Consider the following 12886-nt stretch of genomic DNA (forward strand, 5'->3'; position numbering starts at 1 on the left):
ATTTAATGCAATGAGAAGACGAAGGATATCAGGATTATGTGATATATTTGCACAATACATGTCGAACAACGTACTTACTTACTTACTTACTTACACCTGTTACTCCTCGTGAAGGAACATAGGTCGCTCACCAGCATTCTCCATCCAACCCTGTCCTGGGCAATCCTTTCCAGCTCCTTCCAGTTGTAATTCATCCTTTTCATATCTGCTTCTATTATCCGACGTAATGTGTTCTTTGGCCTTCCTCTTTTCCGCTTCCCTTCAGGATTCCAAGTTAGAGCTTGCCTCGTGATGCAGTTTGACGATTTGCGTAATGTATGTCCTATCCATTTCCATCGTCTTTTCCTAATTTCCTCTTCAGCTGGAAGTTGGTTTGTTCTCTCCCACAGAAGGCTATTGCTGATGGTATCCGGCCAATGGATGTTGAGTATCTTGCGTAGACAGCTATTTATAAATACTTGTACTTTCTTGATTGTGGTTGTTGTAGTTCTCCAAGTTTCAGCTCCATACAGTAGAATTGCCTTGACGTTCGTATTGAAGATTCTCACTTTGATATTGGTTGAAAGTTGTTTTGAGTTCCATATGTTCTTCAATTGTAGGAATGCGGCCCTTGTTTTGCCAATCCTCGCCTTTACGTCTGCATCTGAACCTCCATGTCTATCGACGATGCTTCCCAGATATGTGAAGGATTCTACATCTTCCAGAGTTTCGCCATCAAGGGTGGTTGGATTGCTGTTCTCCGCTTTGAATTTGAGGACCTTGGTTTTCCCTTTGTGTATGCTGAGGCCTACTGATGCAGAGACTGCTGCTACATTGGCTGTCTTTATCTGAATCTGTTCACGTGTACGTGATAGGAGGGCTAGGTCATCTGCGAAGTCCAGATCGTCTAATTGGTTCTGAGCTGTCCATTGTATTCCGTGTTTTCCTTCAGATGTCGAGGTCTTCATAATCCAGTCGACCACCAGAAGAAAGAGGAAGGGAGAGAGTAAACAGCCTTGTCTGACTCCGGTCCTTACTTGGAGTGCATCTGTCAGCTGTCCTCCATGCACTACTTTGCACTGTAGTCCGTCGTATGAGTTCCGGATAATATTGACAATCTTCTCAGGAACTCCGTAGTGTCGAAGAAGTTTCCATAATGTCCTCCTATCTACACTGTCGAATGCCTTTTCATAATCAATGAAGTTGATGTATAGTGACGAGTTCCACTCAACTGATTGTTCGACGATGATCCGTAGTGTTGCAATTTGGTCTGTGCACGACCGATCCTTTCGGAATCCAGCTTGTTGATCTCGAAGTTGGGCATCTACTGCATCCTTCATCCGGTTCAGCAACACCCTGTTGAAGACTTTTCCTGGTATTGACAGTAGTGTAATGCCTCTGTAGTTTTCACATTTGCTCAGATCTCCTTTCTTTGGAATCTTGATGAGGTGTCCTTCTTTCCAGTCCATTGGCACTTGTTCCTCCTCCCAAATCTTTTTGAATAGAGGGTAAAGCATGCTTGTGGTTACTTCGACGTCTGATTTCAGTGCTTCAGCTGGTATGTTGTCGGGTCCTGCTGCTTTCCCGTTCTTGATTTGTCTGACGGCCATTCTAATTTCTTCCGTAGTTGGTGGATTGACATCTATAGTAAGATCTGTGTGTGCTGCTTTGATGTCCGGTGGATTCATTGGAGCCGGCCTATTCAGGAGTTCCTCGAAGTATTCTACCCATCTGTTACGCTGTTGTTGAATTTCAGTGATTGGCTTGCCTTCTTTGTCTTTGACCGGCCTCTCTGGTTTACTGTAATTCCCTGCTAGTTTCTTCGTTGTATCGTGAAGTTGTTTCATATTTCCTTCTCTAGCAGCTTTTTCTGCCGTCGTTGCTAGTTCTTCCACGTATTTCTTCCTGTCGGCTCTAATGCTCCTCTTCACTTGCTTGTTTGCTTCTATGTATTCAGCTTGTGCTTGGACTTTCTCTGCTCGTGTTCGGCTGTTGTTAATTGCTGCCTTCTTGTTCTTCCTTTCTTTGATCTTGTCCAGTGTTTCTGTAGAGATCCATTCCTTATGATGGTATTTCTTTAGACCGAGAACCTCTTGACACGTTGAAGTTAATGTTTCTTTGATGCCTTTCCAGTTGTCCTCCATGGTAGTTTCTTCTTCCTTCAGTAGATCTTGAAAGGCTTGGAATCTGTTGTTGAGAGCTATCTTGAATTCACTGAGTTTGTCAGTATCTCGAAGGAAGGCTGTATTGAACCTTTGTATTGCTGTTTGTCCACTTGTCCAGTTCTTTTTTAGCTTCAGTTTCAAATTGGCTACAACTAGGTGGTGATCTGAAGCTACGTCAGCTCCTCTCCTGGTTCTCACATCTTCCATTGTCCTTCGGAATTTTTTGTTGATGCACATATGGTCTATCTGGTTCTCTGTAGTGTGGTCCGGTGAGATCCATGTAGCCTTGTGTATACGTTTGTGTGGAAATATTGTGCCTCCTATGACTAATTTGTTGAATGCACACAAATTTGCAAATCTTTCTCCATTTTCGTTCCTCTCTCCCAGTCCATGTCGTCCCATAATATCTTCATATCCAGTGTTGTCTATTCCGACTTTGGCATTTAGATCTCCCATCAGAATGGTGAGGTCCTTTCTTGAGCATTTCTCTATGATTGACTGCAGCCGCTCGTAGAATTGATCTTTAATTTCGTCGTTGCTATCATTGGTGGGTGCATAACATTGGATAATATTCATTGTGATCCCCTCCTTCTTTGTTTTGAATGATGCTTTGATGATTCTGGATCCGTGAGATTCTCATCCTACAAGTGCATTTCGTGCTACTTTGGACAGCATTAGAGCAACTCCCTGTGTGTGTGGAGCATTGTCCTCTTCGTGACCGGAGTATAGCAGCATCTCTCCCGTAGCTAGCCTTTTCTGTCCAGCTTGGGTCCAGTGGGTTTCGCTGATTCCCAGTACTGCCAAGTTGTATCTCCTCATTTCCGTTGCTATTTGGCTGGTCTTCCCGGTTTCCCACATTGTTCTAACGTTCCATGTACCTATAAAAACTTTTGCTCTGGTTGTTAGAAGGGGCATCGGCCTCGTGGCTTCCGAAGGAATTCGGCTTTCACCATGAAGCGTCATAATTCTTCTAAATGAAGACCTTCTAACTCCCAGGGCAGAGTTAAAATGGTTTGAATTATTTTTTCTGGTAAGCGTTTTTTTAGCGAGTTAGTTTTCTACGAGATGGGGACGCTAACCCCATGCCCAACCCTCCTCCTTTACCCGGGCTTGGGACCGGCAGTAACTCTAGAAGAGCTACAGGCGGAGTTTCGAACAACGTTATTCTTTAATTTTTCTAATAATGTTCCGTTCAAACTTTTAGCACCCCATAATGATATCAGCCTTTATTAATTAATTCCTAGTCGAGTTACCTAATTACAACATCTTAATTTCCAATTCATCTTTTTCTAGGATACCAGTTTAGATGAATAACTAGCCATTAGGTAATGTATAAAATAGTTTAAGCTACTCTTCATTCTTAATTATTAAATGTTTATTCATCAAAATTTTTTTTAAATTATTGAATGAATGTTTCCTTACTACATGTGCTTGTTTTCTAATCAGTTACGCGTTAGATGGCGTCAACGTCTTTTGGATATGCATTTTACCATATTCATTCTCTAATCTTTCTCTCTGTCCTAATCGTAAATAGGCGTAATCGTATTAAACAGTGAGCATATTCCATGATGAAGATAAGAAAGACTAATTAGTTTGACTTGGTCCACTAGTCAGAAAAAAAACACTAAGTCAAACCATTATTCATTTAATTAATAATTGATAAACTCTATTATCGTCATACAATATCACCACAATTGTACGGTGTTGATTGTTTTTGTAATTTTTCATTACATTTTTGACAATCCTTTGTTAAGTAAAACTGCTCAATGTACTGTTGTTTTGTTATAATACCTTAACACAGATATTTCTCGTTTTGTATTTCTTTTGTGAAATACTACTTGGATACTTCATTCATAATTCAATGTTTTAAATTTTTTTACTAGAGAATCTGAAACATTAATTGTTTGTTTAACTACTCCATTACTTAAAGAAACAATGAATACAATGAGAAATAAAAAACAATTTAAACGGCATTCATCATTTGTAAACTCTTACTATGATGACAATAATAAAACATCAATAACACCAGAAACAACAACGATAATAGAAGATGAACATCATATATCATTATCATTAGTTATAATGCATGATATGACTTTAACTTATCTATCACATTCATTTTCATTTATCTATACACCGAATCCATCTATACTGGAAGTTCAACGACAAAGCGTTTTGGTTGGGTCAGTTAGTTAATTAGTTCAATAATCTGCTCTTTTATTATTATATTGTTATGCTTATTATTATTGATTATATTGTTTTACATATTTCGTTTCAACAAAATTTATAGTCATCGTTATCATCATTTATATTATCATTGGTTCATAATAAATTACAGAAAGCATGCCGGTTAACGGTCATGATTAAGTTGATACAAAAAGGAGCGTAATATGTAGTGGATAGAGATATAAGAGTAGATTGTTTTGAAAAGACATTTATCACAGAACTTATAACACTGTGAAACATCAGATGAGAATCATTATTTTCTTTTCAGTGTTACTGGGATGAATAGTGTATCATCGAGAGAGCAGTAATAAATGAATCCATAGCCCAGTAACATGATTTAAAAAAGAACGGAATATCTCGAACACCACAAATACAAATATATAACTTAATTTCAGTAAAAATGAATAGTGGAATATACGTAAATGCTGTGTAGAAACAACAAAATTAATTAATCTGAACTGGAAAATTAAAATGAGCTATTATATATAAGCAAAATTATCTGCACTTAATTATTCTATCCCTTTCAAAATCAACAATTTTTTCCCAATAGTAAATGATGATAGTCATAAAACCAGCCTTTATATATAAGGAAATATATATTTCTAAATGAAAAGCACAGATACGACAATTACGATTTAAATTTATGACTATAATATTTAAATTACGAAGTGTATATTGGCCGTGTTTGTGTAATTAAAAAATAACACACAGTAAAACGTTATGATTCTTCATCTAAAATCTATTTGTCGCAATGATAACTGTCTTCAAATTGTGATTAATTAGCATTTACCAAATTACATAAAATAGTTTGTTTTAAATGTTACTATCATAGTTTAGTATCTTACTGTTTATGACAATTTATGCAGATATCAGTTATTAGGTGAAGGGATAAAAGATTTGTTTATTCCAAGTATAATACTATGATCAGTGTAGAAAAAGTCGTTTTCAAATAAGCTCTATTAGACTGACTTCAGACGTTGGAGCTACAGACTGAAATTACACATATGCTATTGTAGTTATTTTCGAAATATTGATATTAAAACTTTGGGATTTTCCTTTGCATTTATAATTCTACAACTAACTGGTAGGGAAGACAATTGTTATTGCTGTTTTAGGTATTATCACTATGGGTTGGAACGGTGACGCAAATGTTGGAGATTTCATTGCTCTCATCCTTATTGTCTCTTCTTTCTTACACTTTTGCTCATCAAAAAGTAGATTTAACAGTTTATGTATTGTGATTTAGCCAACGTTTTCTTCACAGTAGCTATTCGTTTTAATCACTATTAATCACCTGACATTATATCCATGGAATTTACTAGATGTGTTTTTTTATCAGCACGAGTCGTTTGAAATATCCTGGCTTCTCGCATGAGGTTAATTTATGGCTGAATTATTAGATGAAAGATACTTATTCAAATCAACTAAGATATTTGTGATTTTTTATAATAAGCTTGATTTAAATTAGTGCTTGGGGAAACACATCAAGAGGGTTTTCCGACTTCGATATACATGATTGTTTCAATGTTTCTCGAATTTTAGTGCCTAAATGTACTCAACTATTTCTTCATGTTGTTTTTAATGTCTTTTTGACTAAGTATCTCTGTCGTATGGGTTTTTATACATTGATTGTTGATATTCAAAACTGAACTGATCAGTACCTGCTAGTATACAGGTTCTTTAAATAAAAGCCTTGACACTGTATTTACATAGTGATTATATATTTTCGCAGTGATTAGTATTGGAGACTGATCGATATACTTCAGAATATGGAAAATGGGAATCTTCATACCGTTGCTACATAACTGATGTTTCACTATCGTTGAACAAGAGCTGGGTACTATAACTCTGTAGGCTTTATACATAACGGGGCTAATATTTAGATAGTTAAGCCACTGAGTAACATCAACATCAGGATCAAAGTAGATTGATTCGAAGAATCGCCCATAGAGATCATATTCATTTCCACTACCAAATTACTTTTCCCCCAATTCCGTATTTATTTTAAAAAATACCTTCAAGTAGTTGGTAGACCATTTGTAGTGTTTACTCATTAGTCATTCTTCATAAGTGGAACGATTTCCTGGCTAATAGTTCTACCTCCTCTTTAATATATCATAATACACCATGAATTCAACCCTATTATATTTTTTTTCAGAGGTGGAACTACCGTACGAGTTCTTGGATCTTTTTTATTTGTAGTTCAAGACCCTAGATTAGTCTTTTATTTCAATGGTTCCGAGTATAGTATGGTAGGTTAGTTTTTGACTTTTGTTGTTACATTCGTGTACTTTATTTTTCCTTAAATAGAAATGTTTTATGTAAACTTTTATGTTAAGTCATTTTACCACCCTATTTGATGTATAATACATGGGGATGTACTTACTGGATTTTAAAAACTAGCGCAACAATTAAGTTTAACTCATTTTTATTTACAATGGACTCTGTAGTATTCTTTGTTTCAGTATTTCTCATCAAATAATTGATATTACTCTAGAATCCTGTTTTCAGTCTTGTAGTAGTCTTAACAAAATACCATTGCCTGTTAATACCTTTATAATTTAATTGAACTGGTTTACTCATTCTGAATCGATGAATTTTTTCACTCTCAGAGTTCCAACACTTTAACTGGTTATTATCTTCGTTCAAACGCAACTTAGAGCTATGCTGTAGAATTATTGATTTTGATTTATCGGCTAATACTACTTATATCATCATTAAGATTTTGAAATATATATCAATATCTGTGGATGGTACACTACGGTGCTCTCTCTCCCTTGTACAGTGTCATTTATGAGGTAATTATCGGTGTTTAAAGTCGTATAAAGAGTTTTATGAGCTAACATTATTGACGTTATTTCTCAACTTTACGTAGAATAGATAAAGCTCGTAATGCGCTAACTGGACTATCATTGGTTAAGGGAACTAGGACGTGTATTGATCAAGTGTAGTTGCTATTTACCCTAACATCCAATATCAGTTGTAAAATAGGTCAAGAAAAAAATCTAGGGAAGATCAAGTTGATTCTTAAGATCGAATTGATAGATTACCGGTTTAAGCTACTTGATAAAGTATATACTTCTTCATAGGCTCACGATATCTAAGCTAACAGTGATTGAAGGCTTAAAGTGTTAGTTCATAACTGGCTGTACGGGTGTTTATACATTCATTGTATATTTTTTTTTTACAAATCTTAAACATCAGTTTATTCCTCATTTTATTTGTTGCTTATCCGCTTATATACAGTTTTACTGATTCATTATGATATTTTATTTCTCTTATTACTTTTCCTGTCGTCATGTTAAAAGTGAACCAGAAAGTTTATATATATAAATATAGTTCCAAGTAGAATAGATGTTGTTGAATAAGTGGCGTGACTATAATTTATAGACGAACCAATGAAACTAAAGATACCGAATCTTGAGTTTTGACATTATAACTTATGTCATTTTATGATGAAAACTCTTACTTTAATTCATGACGTTAAATCTCAGTCTTAATTACTCATATTAATTGATAACCCTCTTTTGTTCCTAGTACGTAGGTGAGTTGTCTCAAGGTCACTTTAGCATCACTCAAAGATCATCTATTAATTATAGCCCCACCGAATCAGTTGTATTGTCTTTATTTTTAGATTTAATGTTTTAATTATTTATCATCTTAATAATAAAATTTACTTTCGAGAGTGTTTATGATTGCTTGAAGTGTATTACCGGAGTATAATAAGAAGCCTAAGTCACTAAATTCAAATTTGTTTTCTATCAACAAAATTGTATAATTTTTTTCTTATGTCCATCACTAGAGTTGCCTTGTTTCTTCAAATGGACAATTAGATTGTTTCAGTCCTTCTCTTGGGATGTTTCAAGATACTCATTTGGTCAAGGATATGAATGATAAACACATATATACAAGTGAAAAACTTGATAATCTCTCTAGTACTAGTGTTTGGACAAATAGAAAACAATATATTACATCTCGTTTGCCGATTTCTCAACCACTGGTGTTGTCTCAATTGAAATCAAACCGCGAGTTTTATAATTCTGCCTTTACATCTAATCCACCTAATTGGCCAATTGATGTACCATATGGTTTTATTATGGATGGTGTACATCAACTTCGCATATTTGGTCTCATTAAAGTAAGCTCTTAGTAAGAATTCGCCTAACCTGATTATTTGTTTTCATAAGCTTAAGAGCAATTAATTTAGACATGTAATTTGTAATCTATAAATTATATGCTTTAAATCAGTTTTAAGTGCCGATGTTGTACTTTGCATCTTTTAACCATGTGCTCTATCTGTCTCTCTAAACACCTTTGAGTACATCCATGCATAGAAGCCTAATCAGCTGTTAAAATTAATCGAATAGGTAAATTTTTAAAAGCTGTCTCAAATATGCCAATAAACGTTGGCTATTACAATAATCACGATATCCAAATTCCATCTTAAATCTAACATGATGCAAACTGTAAACATATGTAGTAATATATCTAGTATATTACACTGAAACTTACAGAAATGCATCGTTTTCTTAAATAGAAAAAATGACACATTGAACCCACTCCTGTATCCATTATTTGTAGGTTTTTTAATTGGCATCTTAAACACTGAACATTTTAGAATGTAAGTGCATACACAATGTGTTTCTTGTCTTAACGTGCAATAGTTAATCATGTATGTATTTACATTGAAGTAACTTTTGCATTGATTTTTCATATCTATTAGACTAAGTTTTATTCGTGACTGAGTCATGTGATACATCAGATTGGTCTGTATTTGCTTTTTTTTCTTACATACTCCTAATTAATGTAAGCACTACTCTCTTCAATATACTACAAAAAAAAGTATTAGACAGTGTGTTGTGAATTGTTTTCAATGTTTTGTTAATGAAACATGACTCATATTATGACTTACATAGGGAAACAATCGAAATGTTAGTCATTGGATCGTTTTTTTCAACCTTGACTAAAAGATTTCAGCTTTGAATATCTCATTTTACCACTTCTGAGTAGTAATCTATACTGTTTAACTTCAAAGTTAATTTCTTTTGTGATATCTCTGGTCTACCCAGGTCACGTTTAAATAAAGTTGTAATTTATCAGAACTACAAAATTTGAATTCTTTAGAATGATAAAATTTTGTTTTGTTGCCATGGTTACCGAGGGATTCTAGATCCCTTTTAAACATACACATACTTGATAGATCTATTTATAATTTTGTTAATAGACCATCGAGGTAACTGATATTCTGGAAATACTCTTATAAAGTATTCACTCAGTTGGAAAGTATTTGTTAGGTTTCGGGGGATGGGCAGAAATTTATTCGGTTCGAATATGGGCAATTGAGTCTGTGTATAAATCAGCATTCAGTTTACTGACCTTATCCGTTGAAGTAATTTGTTTTGTATCAATCGTTTTGTTAATCAAATGGTAACGAGCATTACTTTCAGTACTGAACTCAGTTAAATGATTTATGTGTGTTTTCATTGACTCAATAAAATACCTGTCATTCTTACGACTTGATTTTTTCTTAACAGTAACATACTGCTTTCTCATGATTACTAAGCACCATAAACTGAGAAGAAAGTTTTTCTTTTGAAATTGACGATGCTTGTATTGGTGTCTTCTACTGTTTTGTTGCTGATTGATTGTATTTTGAATTATGGTGAGACTTAAGATGCTAGTCAGAGTATGAGAATCATTGGTATCGGCAGTGCATAGAAATGTTTTTCACGTAAGCACTATAGGAAACAGTATGATTAATTGTGATCTATAAAATTGTGGAGTCAACAGTAATTTCCTGTTTAAATGGTGTTCAGTAGCAGAATACCTGCAAAGGTCATGCATATTTTAAGGTTGGATTGGTGTCGTTAGATCCTGTAATACAGATATTCAGAAGCTATATGTTGTTCATTCCGATAAACTGAACGAGTTATTTAATTTCGTTACTAGAACTCTGAAGAGTGTTAATTGAATATAAAACTTTACTAATAATTATCTCCTCGAACTCACAGATTCAAGTTAGGGCTTATAGAGTATTGTCATATTGTATCACGATAACAAGTGGCATTCACGGAAATTGCAATAATTCAGTAGGTTGTTTAGCTTTCTTATATCTAAACTGATGAAAGCAAATATTTAACTATAATTTTCCTGAGATTTAGGCTGTCTGGAGATCTTGTAACCAAGTCACAGCACATCAGTTACATAATTCTTTGGCAAAGCCGCTAATAAGAAATAGTATCTTCTGACAACTTCGAGTAAAAATTTGGGAATTTATGGCACAATTTTATACTTTAGATAATAATTAGGACTTTTCTGACTTATACAATCGGTTTAAGAACGAAGATTCAAGTGATTTTACGTATAAAATAGTTTTCACATCTAACAAAATTTTATCAATCGTCTCGTCTGCTAATCTACATTAAATAAGTCACTGTTTTTACCACCTTTAAGCTTATACTTGGTCACTGAATTAAATTTGATAGTAGTTACTTTCACAACACTACTAAGTTATCGTAGAACTAACATTAATTAAAGTTCTTCAATACGAAGATCACGAGATAATACGAATTGAGATGGGGGGGGTAATGTTTCATATCTGGTAAATTAACATCTGTCCTAAATTACTGTGTTCGCTGATATAAAATTTGGCTTATAAGACTAGGCGTTGTGAAATCATCATGGACTAAATAACTGTTTATTCAGGTCGTATGATAAGGTTTAGATTTCCTGAATAAAGTTCCTCAGAATAATATGGATCAATGATTATAGACCTTAGATAACGAAACTCGAAACGTTACACAGTTTATGCTTTAAAAAATAATTTGATTATCATTTATTTCCCCTCCTTGATCCATATCTCCCTTTAAATTCACTTGGTATTGTTTATTTGAGTCTTCCCATTGATGTTTAGGACTGCAATTGGTCAGTCTCTTATTGGCATTTGTGAATACTGTGTGTATTGCCTCGATATTGCCTTAATTCACAAGCATTATATGCAAAGATGGATGGTGGCTAGCAGTGGAATTAAGGACGCGTGTTTCGTCCTATTTGGGACTCGTCAGCTGGATGTACCTGCGTCGCAGAGTTGATGTTCACTTTAGGACTCGAACCCAGTACCGTTTGCCTCGAAAGCCATCGGGTTATCCACTTAGCTACCAAGTCCCTTCGTTTACGTTAAAACTTCACTTTTTTAAATCTATGGAAATGTTTATTCGAGTTTCTACGTAGATACATCTGTATACTCTTGATTTCAGGTGAAGTAATCTTTCATTTTCAATTACCATTCTATCTATACAGAACTCTTCAAGTGGAATTTTTCTATGGATAATAATTTTATTCAGTTGATTTTATGTTTATATTAATTAACTTTTTCAGGTATTCAATTTATGTAGCGTGTTTTATTATTGATACATTTCTAGTATATTTTACTATCAGATCATACTACTGTTATATTACAAACAAGTCTCATAAAACATGTTCACTTTTTGTCATAGCATTTCTGATTATTTTAGGTGTATCAAGATCCTATTGTAATTCCATTTCCTGATGGTATTCGTGTGGAAAATCTTGATGATTATCTAACAGATGATTTAATAAACGATCAGCATATTGAACTTAATACTTATCAACGTCAAATATCTAACCAATCATTGGAACTTTCATCTCAATCAATTTCATTGACAAATACCCATACATTATTCAATCACATAGATTATTCAAATGTTAGACAATTGATTCGAATTCATGGCCATTTTGATGCTCTTATCAATGCTCCAGAACTAGCTAAATCTGATGAATTAGTTGTAAGAATAGGCGATTCATTAATTTGTGAAGTTAATTCCATTATATTGACAGAAATACGTTGTGATTTAGATAGAAAAATGATTCATAAACATCAAGATTATCCTGTTGAAGTTCAAGTAAGCAGCTCACATTCAGTTTTTATATTGGTTTGTTAACATGATCAAATGTACGTTTCTTTTGTTAAAATAATTCATATTTCATCAATTTTCTCGAAACTGGCTTAAAAGTCATACTTAACATATTTACTTAAAATATTGATTATGAGGGTGAAACCTTAAAGAATTTGGGGTCAGAAATGTTACTTTGCGAGTACAAAATTACACACGTTTTTCACGGTGGCTCTGTGGTTAAAAGATTTATCTTACCGACCAATCGGTTGGAGAGTTGAATCTCATTCTACTTTCTTCTGTCTGTTAAGTCGAGTGGTATCATTAGTCTTAATGTATAACTTTTGATCAACGATAACATTTGCTTAGATTAATTTTCGGAGTGCTAAATGAATCATGTATAATCAAAATAATGTTTCTAACTGCTTGAATTACAATGAAATGAGTTTATGAAGTTCTTGTTTTTTTTTTTGAAATTATAGTATTTTTCACATACTTGGGTAAGTAGTTCTCAGTGAAGAAGGCATACTGCCAGTAGTCGACTGTTTGAATGAATTTCTTGTAGAACTCCAACTTTGAGATTCAGTCATAGGAATAATTATT

The 12886-nt window shown here is 33.9% G+C and overlaps 1 protein-coding gene across 1 annotated transcript in view; it reads left to right on the forward strand.

Annotated features, from left to right (window-relative positions):
• The window catches only part of PLXNB3 (plexin b1), an 82531-nt gene that overhangs the window by 33444 nt on the left and 36201 nt on the right, over positions 1–12886 (forward strand). Inside the window, exons 16-19 of the mRNA XM_051208202.1 lie at positions 4028–4327; positions 6529–6622; positions 8173–8508; positions 11885–12292. Coding sequence (XP_051066508.1) covers positions 4028–4327; positions 6529–6622; positions 8173–8508; positions 11885–12292 — 1138 coding nt within the window. The remainder of the gene's footprint in view (positions 1–4027; positions 4328–6528; positions 6623–8172; positions 8509–11884; positions 12293–12886) is intronic.

Source organism: Schistosoma haematobium, chromosome 4 (genome assembly GCF_000699445.3).
Source record: "Schistosoma haematobium chromosome 4, whole genome shotgun sequence".
NCBI classification, from domain to species: Eukaryota; Metazoa; Platyhelminthes; class Trematoda; order Strigeidida; family Schistosomatidae; genus Schistosoma; species Schistosoma haematobium.